Below are 18,817 nucleotides of genomic sequence, written 5' to 3'. Positions count from 1 at the left end.
CTGTGAAATTCAGTCTATTTGTAGGGTGACTAATCCACTTTGGAATTTATGGATGGAGAGCAACGTTTTAATCCCTAGCTGATTTCTCCCACCTCTCCAGCAAATTTCAAAATAATCTTCATCTTCTAGCATTGCCTTGTAATGTGGAAATGCAAACAAGTTTTAATATGGATGTAGGCAAAACAGTTGAACAATCTCTGTGGTCCCCCCCAAATGATCATGATAAGTTATTTTTGTCTAATATTTTCCAAGCCAAGGAGATATGAATTTGGGGACTTACAGCATTTCTGGGCACTCCACGGCTCTGCTCGGAGAAGTGATGAGTGTGTTGCCCTTTACAGACTCTTCCCTTGTGAGCCATTGCAAATAGCCTTTTGATGTAATTTGTGCCAATCACATCTGCAATTACCAACAAGACGTGTGACTCACATTTTCAGTATTGTAAGGAAGTGAGTTTAAGATAGCACTTTACACTTGGTTAATATGTTTCTGATTAAAGAGTAGTTAAAACATGAAGCATCAGATCTGGAGGAGACTTTAGCAAAAGCTTTTGGGTCCGTCTTAGTATTTTATAGGCAAAGGTGTTTGCCACTCAGGAGGAGAAAGCATTTGTGCAGACTCCCTGGCCAAAGGCTTCCTCCCTTCTTTCCACCTGCTTACTGTTACACAGTTTGTACCTTTGGCTACGAAATATAAATAATACAGGTCAAAATCTGCCTTTTTTGCATCTACGTGGGCTCTTCGTGGTTGTACCAGGCTGCATGAGGAAAGGTCCAAACAGTGAGTTGTTGGGTGCTATTTTTATTCAATGGGAGGGAGTTTAGGAAAAGTCAGCCTAGTATTTGGGACGTGGATTCTCCCTCAACTCCCTGGCCCTAGAAAAATGTCTTTTTCTAGCCCATGATGTGAGCTGGTCCATCTTTGCAATGTCTCCGCAGTGCTTCTGACAGTGGGGAAAATAAAGGCCTCCTGCATCCCCAAAGGTGTGTGGGGAGCTCCCTAGAGACAGGCTGGTTGGAGCTATTCCTTTCTAAAGCTTCTTGTCATAAGCAGGATCCACTCTGAAACGAGATACCCAACATCACACAGGTCAGAACCCAAACCCCCATGTTACAACCCAGAGCCCCACAATTCATGGTCACGATGCTGCCGTGTGAGTGGCTTTGTGGTGATACAGGAGGCAGGCTGCCTGTCTGTTTTAAATATTGGATAAGGTCTCGTGCTAAACCCTGAAACTGAAAAATAACTCTTGGGAAGCTTTTAAATGCTCATTGGCTGTTAATATGACACAAGTAATTCTGTTTCATTTATTCTTTTTTTTTTTTAATTTATTTATTGGCTGTGTTGGGTCTTCATTGCTGCGTGTGTGCTTTCTCTAGTCGTGGCGAGCGGGGGCTACCCTTCATTGTGGTGCATGGGCTCCTCATTGCAGTGGCTTCTCTTGTTGTGGTTCACAGGCTCTAGAGCACAGGCTCAGTAGTTGTGGTGCATGGGCTTAGTCGCTCTGTGGCATGTGGGATCTTCCCGGACCAGGGCTTGAACCCGTGTCCCCTGCCTTGGCAGGCGGATTCTTAACCACTGCACCACTAGGGAAGTCCCTCACTTATTCTTTAAGTGCTATATTTTCACTGAATGATATGTGACCAGATAGAGAGCAAAGGACCTTTTGATTTTGGCGCGTGTGGTGATCACAGTTCCAATAACACACTTTCCAAAGCCCATGGGCGCCTTGCCTGACTTGATTTCCATCTATGAGGCTTGTGTGACTTATGTTCTAATATCATTTTAACTATTCATGATTGCAGTTGTGAGTAAAAGGGGGTAGAAGGACTTATGCTAGCAATACCTGTTGTCATTTGGCCCAGCAAGTGGCTTTTAGACATATACACACATGAAAGGAGTGATCCAAGCCAGTGAAAACAATGTGAAAACCACCTTTACATTTCTCTCTTCTGTAAATCAGGTTAAGAATGAGGCATCATGGTCTTCACTTGCTTAACATAAGGCTTACATAGTGGTTGCATCTTTAGACCCAAGATTTTGCAGACAAACCCAGCGGCTTGGGAAAGGGTTAGCACCGGGGACGGGGGAGGGAATGGCTCCCTCCTCAGCTTGTCACTGTGTCAGTGGTCTGCTTCTTCTCAAGCTGGTGTCAGTGGCTTAATTTATTTCCATAGTTACCTAGTATCTTTGAAAGCCAGTTATTTTTCCGCACAAATCTTAGCTAACATCTGAACGCCAGGGAGAAAGCTGCAGGGCATGAAATCACTACAAAATCTACTGTGGGTTTTTCTTTTTTTCCTCTAGCTTCAGGCAATTGGTCTGAAGTGGGCTTTGTAGGAATAAGCAGTGACCTTTTCAAAAAGCGTCTCCGTGAAGAGGGAAACCAGTTATTCTGGAAAAGGATCTCCCATCCTAGATGTTGTTAGGATGGTGGAGATGGTGTGATGGAGTCTTTGCTTCGAAATCAGAAGAAGCTGGCCGTGGAATTGGGTACTTCTCATGGGAGCAAAGCCCTCACATGACCTGTGTGTCAGTGAACACCTGGGAGAGTAAGAAATCTCCAAGGCTCGCGTAACTCACCATGCACATCTAATAGCTGAAAAAGACCCAGGGGCTAAACCTAAGAATTTTGTTTAATTTATGAAATGGTTGACCATAAGTTTCCGAGTATATCCTAGCAAATGTAAGATATCTTTCCATTTTCTGCTGTTCACCTTTTAGGAGTATGTTGAAATCATTGAAAAGGGAGATGTCACCTCTTGTCTCGTCTGGTGACAGTTTGTACCCTTCCTGATCCCCTACTCTGTGTCCTTGCTTTTGTCACTTAACACAGCAGAGGGAACCCAGGTCTTTGCAAGCCTGGGATGAGAGCTGACATTAATCTCTATGGTAAAGACAATCTAATTCGTAGCATTAGGGAACAAGTATAGGTTGCCAGTGACAATTTAGGGGCACGATGGGGTTTCTCTGCTGACTGTGATATGTAATGAATATAACTTTTATTGCTTTGCATTTTTCTCTAGGACTCAAATATATGATTTTTATTCTTATTCAATTGGATTAACTGCTCCCTGATGCTCTATGGAAGATGCCTGTGGGCCAGGATGACTCATGAGGGGGTGATAACAGGATAGTCGGTTAAGGGTTTGCTATATCAGACGTGGCTCTGCTTAGTAGCACTTTAATTGAGATGGCATTGAACTGGGACAAGAGGCCGTATCAGACACTTATGACTAATGTCAGTTGAGGTTCTGTCCATTTAGGAGACATTGTGGGGAAGGAGAAAGGACGTGGCGATCTGCCCATCACTCAATGACCCTGGGGCCTTGGGCAAGTCTCCTGAGATGGGTGTTCAGGGGGCTGGGAGAATCTGTGGATGGGGAGCTGGGAGCTGCCCATTGGGCTGCATTGGCCTTGGGGCTCAGCTCCAGGGAAGGACACTGCCGAGCACTTTCCACTGGGTAGTCCTGCCAGCGGCTTGGCCCGTGTTGAAAGCCTAGGGCACACGTGTCTGGTAATGAGAAGGAAGCAGTGGGAGCCCAGTGGCATCAGAAGTGACTGGCTTGCTCTGCGACGGTGGGTGAGCTGCTCACTTCTACCTCTGAACCTTGGCTTTCTCATCCAAGTTGGGGGTCTGGACTGGCCAGCTTTTGAGTTTCTTTCTAGCTTTGCCATTTGGATATTACATTCATGCTTTATCAAAACCCCAAAGGAATTAAAACACAAAACAGTAGATAAAGCATTTTTCAAGAAAACACAGCACCTGGCCTTGGTAAAAAGAATCCTCTGTAAGCACACAGCCCTGTTGGTACGGAGGCACCTGGTTTTAAAAGATACTGTGGACCCTGAGTTCCATTCACCCCGTGTGAACCTCTGCTCCTGTGACTGGTGTCCCCACCAAAGTGTATGCTAGCGGGACCTGGCACACCTTAGACACGCGGGATATGCCCATTGCCCTGAATTTGGGGTAAGTTACTTAAATTCCTTGAGCCTCAATGTGGCCATCTGAAAATAGGGATAAAGCCAGCTATCCTGGAATTCTCACGGAATTGTGGTGAGAATCACAGGTGACCCTGCATGCTTATATAGCCTCTGGGAGTGCTGGAGCCTCCTGGTAAGAAGGAGCCCACTCCCGCTGTGTCCTGCCGGGTGACCTTGGCCAGTGGCCGGGCTGTAGACTGGAGATAATATTGCTGGTATTCCAATAGCTTTGACATATGTATGGTTTTCCAAGTAGGATGTTGAAAGGGATGAGAAGCCTGTGTTTATTGCAGGGCAGTTGTATGTACGTTCTTCCCCCAGACATACAATAGTTGCTGAGAAAATAAACTGCCTGTGAGTTCTCTCTGAGCCTCCTGGCAGTTTCCTTCGTCAGTACTCAGCAGTGCCGTGTTGGACCTGGTGGTGTGAATGGGTTTCTTTGCCTACATGAATAAGAGCACAGAGCAGTCAGCTCAGGACTAGTTGAGACCAGAGAAGCTGCCATTTCGTGGCATCTGAACTGCAGTTCAGAACCCTGGTGTCTTTCCTAGGTCACCAGATTGGCTTCAAGCCCTGCTTTGCGAATTATGAGCTCATTTCAGGTCACAGTAGAGGAGTCTTTGCCTGGGTTTGTAGGAGGGCGACTGCCTGGGAATGCCATGATTTTGCGATGCTATTGGTTTCTGGATGCACACGAAACAGTTAAAAATATGTTGTAACTGTGACCAGCACTTTTAGAAGGGTTGTCAATATTTAAAGCCACATATGCCTTTTGGCTACCTGAGGTGGTAGCAAAGTTTGCAAGGAAAAGTCCTGGACTGGACGGAATGGTCATGAATGAAATTAGCCCTAGGACACTTGACAAGTCAATTTTTTGTAGCTGTTTCCTCATCTGTAAATGGGGAGGTGGTTGTCTGCCCTTACCAAATCATTGGGCTTATGGGTGTAAGTGCTTGGAGAATGGAGTGTAACCTTTAGGCAGAGGTACTGTTGTTATGATTTTTTATTCAAGCCTAGAATAGGGGAGCTCTCCCAGGCTGTGTGACTGGGACTCAGGGTTCCTTGTTCCTCATTTGCTTTCTCTCTAGGATCTGGAGGGTCTGGGACTGGAAGGAGATGAGCCTGAAGATGCTCAGGGCTATTCTGGGCTGACACAGACCTCCTCTAGGGCAGTAGCTCGGCCAGTGCTGGCCCCTCTTAGGCCGGATGGTGGCGAGAAGGAAGCTGCCTTCACTCTCATGCCCCGTCCATATGGCAGGGACCAACCTGCTTGCTTAATCTGCAGAAACAGAGAGGTAAAAAGGAAGAGAATGAGGGAGGAAACAAAATTTCTGAAGCACTTTTTCTGTGCTGGGTGCCCCAGTAGCAGTTTAACATTTCATACCCACTCCAGCTCTGGGAGGTGGATAGTGGTCTCTCTGTGGGACTGAGGGGTGATTTCTCTGGGTCGGGTGGCAGGGCCAGGTGTGTAGCCAGGGGTGTGATAACCAGGAGGCCAAGGTCTCCCCACCTCGCCTGCCCGCCTGGTAGCAGGGCCCTGTATGGACAATGGTCTTACAGAGCAAATAGGATGCTGAATTTTTGCACAGAAAACAAGGTCTGTCTTTCTCAGCTGGTTTCATCGGGGTCAACGTGAAGACAGATCTGAAAATTTCCTTGCTTCCTAATGTCTCCTAGATGTAGTCCCATTGTGTCTGCTGCCTGTTGAATCACTTGATGACCTTTTACTAGAATCATTTGATTGTAGCTCTCCCTTTGGGGAAGTTCTAGCAAAGACTATAATTAAAGAAATTTTTACAAAATGATGGAAACGGGCTGTGTATTTGAACATGTTCTGGGTTACTTGCCAATATTTTATTAACATTCATTCCAGAGAAATTTCAGAGTGGCAGTCCGTAAATGTATTCACGTTCCGAGACAGTCAAACACGAAAAGGTCACGTAGGAAGCACCAACTGTATGGATTTTTAGAAAAGTTGACCAAACACTTATCTACCTGATCCCAAAGGGTAAGCAGGAGAGACTCAATATAAAGGCTTAAAAAAATGCAAAGCAGTCACCAGGTTTTCATTGTGGTTCTGTTTTGCAGAATCGGCTATCCAATTCCAATGTTCACGGGATTCTGCATCATGTTTGTTTCAACAGTTAGTAAGTGTCTGACGTTTGCCTTCTGAGTGTGGGTCACCGGGTGGGCTCTGACCACCACCAGCTGGGAGTTGAGAACACAGCCAGCGGGGTGGGGTGGGGGGGGGTGTTTTGGCAAAGACTGCAGAAAGAAGTCGATAGGAGAGGTCTTCAAGAAGCAAAAGCACAAGGCGGTTAACATGGAAATACCCCATCGGATAGAGGGAGACCTTCAGAAGGTCCCTGTCTGAGCCGATTTGGTCGCAGCACTGACCTGGGCCGGCTGCTCTCTCCGCAGTGTTCGCCTTCTCCCGCAGCTACGCCTTCCTGCTGATCGCCAGGTCCCTGCAGGGCATCGGCTCCTCCTGCTCCTCTGTAGCCGGTAGGTGTGGACATGCCTAAGTCAGTGCCCTGGGCGTCTTCTGTCCGCCGGAGGGGCCACTGGCATTGCCCTGGCTGGTGGCCCTTTACAGAATGAGCTGGAATAATTCAGGGAATCGAGGTGTTGGTGGTGGTGGCTTGTGGTGGGTTCTTGGGGAAGGTACCACCTTCTCGTTGGCTGCTGCTTGGCCTCATGGTTTCTTGGTCTGGCAGGTGTGGGAAGACCACAGTCTGGGCGGGGGCGGGGCGGGGGGAGGGCAAGTCGTGATTATTCTGTTGCGCCCAGAGCTTGGCCGTCACCGTTTCTTTTCCTGCTTAGGGATGGGCATGCTGGCCAGCGTGTACACGGATGACGAGGAGAGAGGCAACGCCATGGGGATTGCCCTGGGAGGCCTGGCCATGGGGGTCTTAGGTGGGTGACAGCCACCTGGGAGGAGGGGCCTATCTGGCGTTGGGCAGGGAACCCCTTTCACACTACTGTCCTCTGTTTCCTCCCTAATTTCATGGAGCCTTTGAAAAATGGTGGGAAGGGTCCTGACCTGGGAGGACCTGGGCTCCCCAGACCTCCCTCTCGGGCCCAGATGTAAAACCAAGTCTTGAACAGGATGGTCGGCCAAGGTCCCTCCCCGCCAACGTTCTCTGAGTTACCATCGCATCTGAGCCCCTTCCCACTTTCTGAGGCTGCCTCCCCCACCTGCCCTGGCTGAGCTCCCGGACCAGGTGCAGACACCTTCCCTGAGAGATCCGAGTCCCCTCCGCTCTCTGTTACCCTCCTGGCCTTCGTCTGGGAGCCCGCAGTCCCTGTCTGTGCAGCTTTGTAAGGACCATGAAGTCTTCACGGGTCCATTTTCCCATGCACTTCTGTGGCCTGGGTCTTGTTTCTCTCTGACCTTTGCTTTGGGGGTGATTCCATGTCTCAGGTGTGAAACCACTTGGAGGAAGTTGCCAGGGCAACCTCACACTCCTGAGGAGAATGTAGGGTGGCTACCCCACGTAGTGTTTGGAACAAAGTAGAGGGAGAAATGCAAGAGATGCGAGATGGTTGGGGGTGGTCGTCAGTCCCGGGCCTGGCACCGGCCCCTCTCTCTCTTCCTTGCAGTGGGCCCCCCCTTTGGGAGTGTGCTGTATGAGTTTGTGGGGAAGACAGCTCCATTCCTGGTGCTGGCTGCCCTGGTGCTCTTGGATGGAGGTGAGTGAGCCCATGTGAACCCCTTGGCCGTGACCTTGGGGGCCATGAACTTGGCATCCCTGTGGGCAGGTGTTTGGGGCCACATCTCTGTTTTTTTCCTCCCATAGCTATTCAGCTCCTTGTGCTCCAGCCGTCCCGGGTGCAGCCAGAGGTGAGCGGCAGGGGAAGGTGGGCGCTGTGGTGGCCGTGAGGCCTCCCCTAACCCCTGTTTTCCTGACAGAGCCAGAAGGGGACGCCGCTCACCACCCTGCTGAAGGACCCGTACATCCTCATCGCTGCAGGTGGGGCTCCCCCAGCACCCCTGGTTCTTCCCAGCCAAGGGGTCGGGGTGGATGGCCAGGGCCAGTGTTCATTTTGCTTCCGGAAACGTCGGGCTGTAGAAAAACGTAAAAGGCACAACGAGGTTATACGTCAGAAGGAATGGTTTTCTTCTGTCATTGATTTCTGACGCAGCCAAGCTCCTTTGTTGTTTTTCATATGGGGCAAAGATGTCTGAGTCACAGAGATGCCCTCCACAGAGGACTGTTTGGAGCCAAACTTGCTCACCGTGTTTGTGTCAGAGGCCGTCATTGTTTGTCCTTGAACTTCCGGAACGGGTCCGTGGCCTCCCTGCAGGCGTCTTAGGTGGGCGGTCTGATTCACCTTGGTGTCTGTGAACGCATAGAGACGGACAGCAGGGCCCCGGCGGGCCGAGGGCTGCCTCCGTCTCCGCAGAGGGCATCCTGTGCAGTGGCAGACAGGCCGCCGCAAGACACCCTTTGGATTCTTGGTTGAGATGGGCTCAGAGGATGCCCTGGGGCACGGTGCCTCTTGCGGATCCAGCCGAGCGACTGTCCGCCCAGGACCATCCCCGTGACACAGGCCTGGCGCTGCCTGGGCCGGACACAGGGGTCAGCAGCGGCCCTTGGCACCAGGCCAGGGCGGGCAGCCGTGCAGGGTGGCCTCGGGTCGGGTCGGGTGTGTCGAAGCAGCCGTCACGGACACTGGGGCTGGGGGGAGCCTGGGTGAACTGGGGCGCGCCCTGCCTGAGGGCACTCGGATTCAGCCGCTGTCCAAACCCCAGGCTGGTTCTGTTAAGCTGTCTGCGGCTGGGTTTGGTCCGGGCCACACGTACGAGGCCCCGGTCTAGACCTTGTCTGTCATGCCTGTTGACCAAAGGGTTATAAGCCTGGTGTGGTGACCTCCTCATGCAGGGGGACCTCCCTGTGCCCCCAGCAAGACACAGGGAACATTCCAGAGCTGAGAGTCCCCTGGAGTCCTGGCTCTTCAAGCTGGGTGTGAGGACCTGTGTGGTGAGAGATGGGGGCCCAGAGATGTGACTCACTGCCCCTCGGGGCACACGTGTGGGCAGGCCGTGCTGTCTGGGCCCTCACTGCCCCTGCCCACCCATGGAGGAAATACAGAGATCCAGCCAGCACTGAATGTCAGGCCGTCAGCCGGTCTAGGTGGCCTGGGTGGCTGGGGGTGGGGGTGAGGGGGGTGGAGTTGTGGGCCAGGTGGTGTCTCATTAGTACCCCTGGGATTTAGTTTACAGAGGTGACTGAGTAATGAGATGACACGGAGAGCTTAAGAGCACCAAAGGAAGATTTTGTTATGTTTCCAGAGAAAAGGGGGCAGGCCACGTCGCTCAGGGCCACGTGGGGAGGCACCAGGTTTGCTCAGGAGGCAGAAAGGAGCAAGGGGAAGACCCAGGCCAGAATCTAGAAGTTGCCATGGGAAATTGGAGTTTCCACGGGAAAGGTAGGGCAGGGTAAGCAGCTTAGGATTGGCTAGTTTAAATAAGTCCAGTCTGGGTGCTCTCCCCGGTTGCCTGGGTGGATTTAGGGCAGGGGATACTGGTGAGGTGGGTCAGAGTTAGATAAAGAAGGGACTCAGAGTATGGGCTCTGGATCACAGGGAAGACAGGAGCAACTCAGGTTGTGAGTTCGGCCCCGTAATCAGCGTCAAATAGACAAATACAGAATCTAAGAAAACACGGAACAGGTGGGCGAGCGGAGTCCAGCCATTTCAGCATCATTTTTATGTTCTGTCTTTAATGTTACAAGGAATGAAAATACCTTTCATCGTATGTAAGCACCTTGATTATGACTGTACGATGTTCTTTGAGTCAGGAGTCTGGCAAATTAGAGGTTCTGCAGCGCACAGCACAGGAAGCTCTTAGAATAGCGGGGACAGCAATGTGTGTTTTTTTTCCCAGGTGGTTCTACATTTACAAAGGGTTCTGGTTAACACAGTGATAATGGATGTTTGCATGGATACCCTATAGGTGTAGTTGACTCAAAAAAATCCCTCAACAGCACATTTGTACTTAATGCACTGGAATTTTGGGCAACCAAGGCCATCATTAGAAACATCTGTGTTTGTTGTACAGTAAAACATAGGTGTTGGACTTCCCTGGTGGTGCAGTGGTTAAGAATTTGCCTGCCAACACAGGGGACACGGGTCTGGGAAGATCCCACATGCCACAGGGCAACAAAGCCCACGTGCCACAACTCCTGAGCCTGCATGCCGTGACTACTGGAGCCGGTGCCCCTAGAGCCTGTGCTCTGAAACAAGAGAAGCCACTGCGCTGAGAAGCCTGCGCACCGCAACGAAGAGTCACCCCCTCTTGCTGCAACTAGAGAAAGCCTGTGCACAGCCATGAAGACCCAACACAGCCATGAAGACCCAACACACACACACACACACACACACACACCCTCAGGTTGCACAAGTCTGTGTTTGGCCAGCCCGAGCTGCTGAGTAGCTTCAAGGAAGTTACTTCGTTCATACATTGGGAAGGTTAAACCTAGTGATCTCCAAGCCTCCCTCCACTTCCAAAGTTTATGACTCTGCGATTCTAGTTGTTTTCAGTAACGGTAATAATTTAAAAACCAACACTCCCCACTATCCCCTTGACCTGTTATTTGTCTTTTTCTTACAAAGGTAGACGTTCCTGGTATCTGAGCTGATTGTCCTGGCTGTGGGCACGTGGGATTTAACTGTGTTTGGAAGTGGTAGGGGATACTCGAGACCCAAAACAGAAGGACACTAACCCTCTGCCTCCCTTGAAGGGTCCATCTGCTTTGCAAACATGGGGATTGCCATGCTGGAGCCGGCCCTGCCCATCTGGATGATGGAGACCATGTGTTCCCACAAGTGGCAGCTGGGTAAGACTGGGCTGGGCGCTTCTGGTTCTAGAACTTTTGTCCCCCGTTGGGTCTCATTATTGTAGTCCTGCTGAGCTGGCGGTAGCAGGATGATAAAGTGACGGGTTCTGTTTGACACTTAAAGGGGTCAGTGCTTAGGTTAGCAGTGAGCTTTGGGGTTTGTTTTGGCTCCGGTTTTTGTATCATCCCTGATAGAGGCACCGTTAATATAAGGGCATTGGACCTGGCAGAAATGAGAGATGAAAAATACATTCAGCGTATCCTCATGTTTCTGAACTGGACTAGTTATATTAAATATATGTGGACAGCAATAAAATTTATGGGAAAGAGAATAACAACAAACTTAGTTTTATTTTTTTAATTTAAGTCTAGTTGATTTACAGTGTTGTATTAGTTTCTGGTGTACCTCAAAGTGATTCAGTTATACATGCATATACATATTCTTTTTCATATTCTTTTCCATTATGGTTTATTATAGGATATTGAATATAGTTCCCTGTGTATACAGTACGACCTTGTTGTTCATCTATTTTATGTATAGTAGTTTGTATCTGCTAATCTCGAACTCCTAATTTATCCCTTCCCCCACCATACCCTTTTGGTAACCATGTTTGTCTTCTATATCTGTGAGTCTGTTTCCTAAATAAGTTCATTTGTGTCATATTTTAGATTCTACATATAAGTGATATCATGTCTTTCTCTGATTTACTCCACTTAGTATGATGATCTCTAGGTCCATCCCTGTTGCTGCAAATGGCATCATTTCAGTCTATTTTTTATGGCTGGGTAGTACAGTGGTATTCCATTGTGTGTATATACCACATCTTCTTTATCTATTAAACACTTAATTTTTAAGAGGATGAATTTTTGAAAGTATTTTTTATTTAGAAAGTAATTCATGCTTGTTGTTAAAAAATCAAAGTACAGGGACTTGAAGAAGTAAAAGTTGTGAAAATCTCATATTCATCCTTCCGCCTCTCCCAGCCCAGTCCTCTGGTCCTTGCTAAGTTCTGTGTGTCTTTTCCTCAAATGTTCTGCATTGATTACCATCTGTGTAAAATGCTTGAGAACACAACCCAGGTAGAATCTTGCCATTTACACACTGTGACCTCGTTTTTCCATGTTTCTGTGTCAGAGTGGGTAGATTTACTTTTCACAATTAATTAAATTTTAATTTTTTATCAAAGTTACACAAGTACATAATTTTTAAGTTAAATGTTGTAAAAATCATAATGAAAAAACAGCAGTCTTTGCCCATGCCTCCTCATCTCCAAATCTCTTCCTTAGATTTGATCACCCTCAATTCTTTTAGTTGTTTCTTCCACTAATTTCCTTTATGTCTTTAAATAATGTGTACACTCCTATTTTTTGATTTTCCAATTTCTGACATTGTCCACCAGCTTCCTAATATAGTAGATGAGGATTTAATGCCATTATTGCTCTACTTGAAAATATCAAACAGCCAACTCACCTGTTTTCCCACCTTCTGTTCTCCTAAAACAACTCTATTACAGGTTTTGGTTAGTTTGGCATTCGGTATTGACCGTGTTGTGACTATGTAAATAGTATTCAAATATGAGCTCTGTAGAGTTCTGTGATTATTTCCTTTCTTTTTTACAAACTTCTTGTTTTTCCTGGTGTTAGTAACTGCAGTGTCTTTCCATTTTCTTAGTTTTCTGTGTAGCATTTATGAATATACCCCTCAAACTTTCTTACAGAGATGCAAGACCCTCTAAATATGGTCACGTACATCTGCAGACCTAACCTTTCTGTGGTTTTGCTTGTTTGTGGACACCTGTCCCACGTCCCTCTGTCTTCCTGCTCCAGTCTAGACTTGTTGTCTAGGCCATCCAGAGGTTTTCCTCTTGTAATATCTAGGCATCTTCTTTGCCTCTCTGCTGTTTCCTGTATCCTCCTCCCCTGTATTCCTCTCTTTTGGTTTACGTCCTTGTTGTGCTGGCGCATGTCCCACAGCAGCCTCCTGAGAGCAGGTGCACAGCAGGTAAAGCTCTGTGGGATCCTGCTTATCAGCAGCATCTTTACCCTTGCCTCAACTTCATCCCGAGTTTGGTTGCCTTAGTCTGTTTGGGTATGTAATTCTTGGTTGGAAATCCTTTTCCTTCAGAGTCTTGAGGCCACTGTCCTATTGTCTTCTGGCATCCAGAGTTGCTGCTGAGGAGGCCAGCATCCTCATTCCCCTTCTTCTGTAGGAGCTGGAAGCATCTTCTCTTACTCTCTGGGTTATGAGCATCCGTGATGGTGATTTGCAGGGAGTCTCTTTTTTCCTGTACTGTGCTGGGCACTTGCTTGGTCAGTCTCTTCATTTGGGAAATCCCTTCTTTCAGTTCTGGAAAACCTTTGTGTGTTATTTCTTCAGTCCCTTCTGCTCTTCCGTTTTCTTTCTTCTCTTTTCTGGTATTCAGGTTGGTTGGACGTTGAACATCTACGTTTTCTACTTTCATATCTTGCCTTTCCTATTTCCACTGATCTCTTTATCCTCCCCCTCTAAACTCTATTGAACTTTTATAATTGGTGTCATCGTATCATACTTTTGAAGAGCCCTTTCATATTTACCCTGAGTGCTTTTGTGTATGTGTGGGGGCAGTGTGTGTGTGTGTGTGTGTGGGGTTGTTGAAATAATATCCTCTGTACCATTTAATAGGAAGACTTTTCTTCACCTCCCGTTTCAGCCTCTTGTGACATCCCTGGTCTCCATGCTGCCTGGGGTCCCTGAACCTTTTCAGTTCTGTTTCCCTAAAGAAACCATCTCCTGCCAGGTGAACCCCTGAGGGCCGGCGGGGGCGGGGGGTGGTGGTGGTCCAACCACTCTTAAAACGATCCTCTTTCTCGTTGACAGCCTCCGCCCTCAGCCTTATGTTCACAGTACCTGGAGCCTTCAGTTCCTTAACTTCCTGGGTTCTGAGGCACAAAGGTGTTGCTGCTTCTGCCTGGTCTGTGTGCAGGTGGACACAACAGAGATCACTGGAACCTTCCATCTCTGCTCTCTCTCCACTTACTCCTCCCTCTTGTTTCTTTTTCCCTTTCATTTGCCTCTCCTTGGGCAGAGAGGAGGGGGTCTATAGTTTTCTTTTATTCCTTTACTAAAATTTAAGTGGAATTTAGAGTGGGAATGGAGAAAAACCTGTAGATTCATTCTGCCCTGTTTAACTGGAAACCCGTCACTCCTTCTGCTCTGATTGCCTTTTATTCCATATTAAGGTTATACCATATGTTTTCAACCCGTCCTTATTGCAGGACATCTGGGTTCGTTCCAGTTTTTGCCATCAGAAAACATACTGCAGTGAAATAGCCTTTCCACGTATTCCTGCTCATGTTTGGAAGTACACGTATCTGTAGGGCAGATTCCTAAACTTAAATTGGTGTTTTGATGTTTGGTAGCATTGCACTAACAAGGTGTTAGCAGTCTTTCCCAATCCAGTGTGTGAGGGGGTCTCATTTTGATTTGTTTTTACAAATTCTTTGTGAGTGAAATTGAGTACCTTTTCATATGTTTATTATCCATATTTATTCCCTTTACTGTGAATTTCTTATTAATACCCTTTGTCCATGTTTTCTATTGTTTTGTCTTTTTTTAAAAATGAAGTGTTCTTTGTATGTTAAGGTATTAATCCTTTATCAGATGTTTTGCAAATATTGCCCTTTGTTGTGTGTCTTTTGATTTTATAGGTGTTTTTGTTTGTTTGTTTTGGGTTGGTTTTTGCCACTCGGAACATTTAAAATCCTCTGAGTCCCATTTAGCAGCCTTCCCCTTTATATCATTGTCTTTTCAAGTCAAGCTCAGGAAGGCCTTTCCTATGCCAAGGTTATTTTTTCACTATGTTTCCTCCAATAAATTTGTGATTTGTTTTTTACATTAAACTCTTGGATTTACACGGAGTTCTTTTTGCAGTAAGATGTGTGATGGGTATCTGGTGATACTGTTTTCTGTCTGGCCGGCCAGCCCGACTGCCAGGAACCCTAGGCGTCCATCTGATATTTCCCACGGCTGTCATGCTGGAAGTGACCATGGGTTTCTCGGGTCTGTTTCTGGATTTCTCTCTTCTGTTCCATTTATCTGCTTATACTGCTGTGTCAATACCCTCCTTCTTAATTACTGTGGCTTGAGAATATTGCTTAATATCTGGAAGGCCAGTCCCTGCACACACACACACATTGCTTTAAGAATTTATCAATTGTTCTTCCTAGAGGTTTATTTTCTTTTCATAGTTCTTTCACCTTACACACTGACGTCTTCAGATGGGGACTTTCCGTTCTGAATAAGCCCAATTGTTAGTGCCCCGAGCCTTCCTCAGGTGAACCTGCATTCGCTCTGTGGAGGTGTCTGGGCGGATGCTGCCTCCTGGTTTGGGCTGGTCCCTGATCTTCAGGCCTCACTCCAGTTGGCCTGTCCTGGGCCCTAGTCCTTTTGGGTTCTGCATTGAATTTCTGGGTTTTTTCATTTGAAAAAAAAGGAAGAAAAGAAAAGAAAAAAATGCTTCATTAAAAAGCCCCTAATAGTTGGAGGTTGGGCTGGGTGTGGAGGGACTGCTAAAGGGTGTGAGGTTTCTTTTGGGGGTGATGGAAGTGATCTGGAATTAAATAGGGATGGTTGCACAGCCCTGTGAATATACTAAAAACTAGTGAACTGTGCACGTAAAAGGGCGAATTGCATGGTATGTGGATCATGCCACAAAACCAAATCAAAACCAAGATTCTGAAGATAAACTAAGACTAGTTCTTAGGCAGAAATTTTGCGCTGAACTTCCTGGCCATGGAGACAGCAGAGGAAACCCAAGGCTCTCAGAGGTCCTAAGGAGAGCTCACCGCTTCTCAAGAGGGATGGACTTTTTCTTTCCTCCAGTTAGCAAATAGCAGTTTCGCAGAAGACAAGGAGACGTTCTTCGCGTCCCGATGCTGATACAGGCAGGTGACACGAGGGGAGCTGTTTTCCTGGGGCTGTTTCCCTCTGTGCCTGTGCCGACCGGGGCCTCCAGGTGTCCTCAGGAGGCTCCTGGTGTCGGCGGCACGTGGCTGTGAGTGGAGCTCCCGTGTTGGCTTTGCACGTTCTCCTGGGCAGAGATGCTTTTCTGGTGTTTCTTTTTTCTCCACTTAACTGACTTATCACCCTAATTGAACGCGTCCTGGCCATGTGCAGGGCTCTTCAGCTGCCTTGCCCTCCTCCTCTCCAGACACAGCCCGAGGCTTTTTGTAGAAAGTCTTTCACGTCAGTCAGGGGCCCGGGCCATCCGGGTTAGATAGCAGGCCGCAGGCCGCCTAGATTTCATCAGGAGGTCCTCTCGTGGGGCTTATCACCCTGGCCAGATGGTCCGACCTCGTACCTTTCCAGCAGTGAGGTGGCTCCTTCCTCGCCTCAGAGCTAGACTTGTGTCCTCAGGAGAATCAGATGTCTGTTCCCCTTTGCAGTGTCATCTCCAGTGTGAGGGGAAGCGCCCCACCAACGTGGGTCTCAGCACCTCGCAGCCCACCTTTCCCGAGCCCCTCAGGCCCCTCTGAGCCTCGGTGGAAGGCCCCGTGCGTAGGCCTGACCCCGAGGTGAGGACCCAGTGCCAGGACGTGGCACGGCCCCTCCCCAGAGGCCTGGGCAGCCTGGCCCCTCCCTGCTCCGGGTCTCGTGTGAGCGCTCTCCAGCCCAGGGTGCAAATGGAAGCCCTTCTGTTCTGCCTTTTGCGTCCCTGATTGTTTCTGGAGAAAGACTGTAAGATTTGAAGAAAGCAAAACTATCTTATGAGCTGTGTGGGGGACACGTGAGTACTCCTGTCGAACTCTGTGTTTTGGGCCCTGATTTTTAGGGGACGGGGAAGACGAAGCCCATCTCTCCTCCAGAGGGCTCCCTTGCGAGCCTGTCCTCCAAACTCCTTGTGCTGCCACTTGGGGGTGGCCCTGGGCTTGGGTTGGTGGAAAGAGAATCGTCGTGGCATCTCTTTCCTGCAAGTGCTGGGTCAGATGACCTCTCCCCGACACCCTGAGGTTTAGGGAATCAAAGTTCATGGTCATGGTGAGGCCCGTGACCCCTAAAGCATAGGCTTTAAGGAGCAGGCCCCAGACGAGGGTGGAAACAGACCTTTACTTCTGGTTCTTTAATGGGCGTGGTGGTGCAGTACGGGATGGAGGGAAGGACGCTGGCCTGATGGTGGGGGGCCGTACTGCTCCCAGCCCGCTGTGACCTCGGGCACGTCCTGTGCCAGCCTAGCTGGGTGGCAAAGACAAGACGATGGTCAACATCCTGTGGTTCTGGGATGTGGTGGCTTCCACCTCCTGAGCCTCCCCCAGGGGAGTCCAGATGGGACCACAGTCCCATTCTGGTCCCTAGCTGAGCCCTTGGGGATGACAGGGATGGGTTACTTGGAGCTCGGAAGGAGCCCAAGGCCTCACGCCCACAGCCACTTAGGGGCTGCGTGTCCCGCAGCCGCTCTCTGTGGGCTTTGTGATGGTCCAAGCCTCTCCCTCGTGTGCTGGTCAAGCCTGTGGTCAAAGCCAGACTTTCCATAGAGGCACTGGGGGTGGGCGGGGGGTCCCTCCTGGCAAACTTTCTTGCGTGAGCAGAGGTGAGTGAGCAGGCCCTGGCACAGCAGGGGAGGGGGAGGGGCGCGTGTGTGGCCCTGGCACTGTGCGTAGCGCAGCCCTGGTCAGCACGTCCCATGGGGCTGGGGAAAGGCCTGGAGAGAACTCTTGTTGTGTTTGCAGGTGATATGAATTTGGGAGAGGTAAAGATGTCCAATTAGTCGCAGATTCAAAAAGATCTCCGCAGACAGAAATGAGGCCTGAAAAGGACACTGTGGGGTCCTCTGGTGAGAGGCTGGAAAGCGCCCCGTGAAGGCGAGGTGGGGGGCCTGGAGGAAGCACAGGTGTGTGCGCTGCAAGCCCGGTGAGCGCATGCTTGCTGGGGGTCCAGAGCCACTGGAACAGGTGCAGCTGCCCCGGAGGCGTGTGACTGAGGGGCCAGACCTCAGAAGAGCCCTGCAGGATTCCTTTGGCCCTTCTTTCCTTCCTCAGATGGTAGTGGTTCTTTGCTGTGTGCCCGTCGTGGGCTGGGGCAGTTCTGGGAACCAGGTTTCAAGGTAGAGAATAACTTGAACTTGTACAGAGCGGCCGCGGTAGGCACCCTGTCACTGGGGAACAACCCAGAGCCCGGGCCGTGTTTCACCGGGAAAGCCAAGTGGCAGGTGGGATGTCTCACTCTTGGCCGGGCTAGAGGAGGGGGTTGAAGCCAGCTTCTCCTGGGGCTCCGGAATGCAAACCAGGCCCCGTGGGTGGAGGTGACGGGGAGGCTTGGGGCTTGCTGTTAGGATGCCTGCCCTGTGGTAGGAGGTGCCCCTGAAGGGCTGTCTGGAAGAGTAGTGGGCTCCTGGCCCCAGGTCTCTGAGCAGAGCTAGGTGGCCCCCTCCTGGGACACGAGAAGGGTTCGTCCACAAGGCACACTGAAGTTTCTTTGCGTTCCGAGAGGCTGGTTCTGTCAGTTGTGTGAAGCTGTGGAGGTCCTGCAAGACAGAGGATGCTGAAGCCATGTCAAAATGGGAATCAGGAACTTGGAACCTGAGGTCCAAAGAGTGCATGGCTCCATCCTCAGCTTGGAAGTCGAGGAAGGAGGACTCTGGGTTCCCGACCACATCCTGTCTGTTACCCTACGGGGCAGGCTGTGAGACCAACAGGGGCACCTTCAAGGGACGGCCTGGAATACTTCAGCTCTGGGAAGTGAATGTCCTCATGCAGGGTCTTTCCTCTGAATGGTCCACCGTGTTCTGGGCACCTCCTGTGTGCCTCCCTGGAGCTGGGCTGCAGGAAGACGGACGAAGTGGTCCCTGCCCACAGGAGCTTACTGCGGTTTGGGGACAGTCAGGAGGCCAGGGTGAATGGTGGGTGAGCTGGGGTTTGTGTGGAGTGACAGGGCACAGGGATCAGGCTGGGAGGGCTGGTGCCAAGGCCCTTATTGTGCACTTTGCCATGTGATCCTCAAAGCCCCCCACGAGGTG

The 18,817-nt window shown here is 49.5% G+C and overlaps 1 protein-coding gene across 1 annotated transcript in view; it reads left to right on the top strand.

The window, feature by feature from the left end:
* The window catches only part of SLC18A2 (solute carrier family 18 member A2), a 36,417-nt gene that overhangs the window by 3,951 nt on the left and 13,649 nt on the right, over positions 1-18,817 (top strand). Inside the window, exons 3-9 of the mRNA XM_057737075.1 lie at positions 6,073-6,131; positions 6,406-6,489; positions 6,808-6,900; positions 7,588-7,677; positions 7,785-7,828; positions 7,898-7,958; positions 10,731-10,826. Of these exons, the coding sequence (XP_057593058.1) occupies positions 6,073-6,131; positions 6,406-6,489; positions 6,808-6,900; positions 7,588-7,677; positions 7,785-7,828; positions 7,898-7,958; positions 10,731-10,826 (527 nt within the window). The remainder of the gene's footprint in view (positions 1-6,072; positions 6,132-6,405; positions 6,490-6,807; positions 6,901-7,587; positions 7,678-7,784; positions 7,829-7,897; positions 7,959-10,730; positions 10,827-18,817) is intronic.

This window comes from Hippopotamus amphibius, chromosome 5, assembly GCF_030028045.1.
Source record: "Hippopotamus amphibius kiboko isolate mHipAmp2 chromosome 5, mHipAmp2.hap2, whole genome shotgun sequence".
Lineage (NCBI taxonomy): Eukaryota > Metazoa > Chordata > Mammalia > Artiodactyla > Hippopotamidae > Hippopotamus > Hippopotamus amphibius.
The sequence above is the reverse complement of the archived record's forward strand: the minus strand, read 5'-3'. Positions and strand labels throughout refer to the sequence as shown.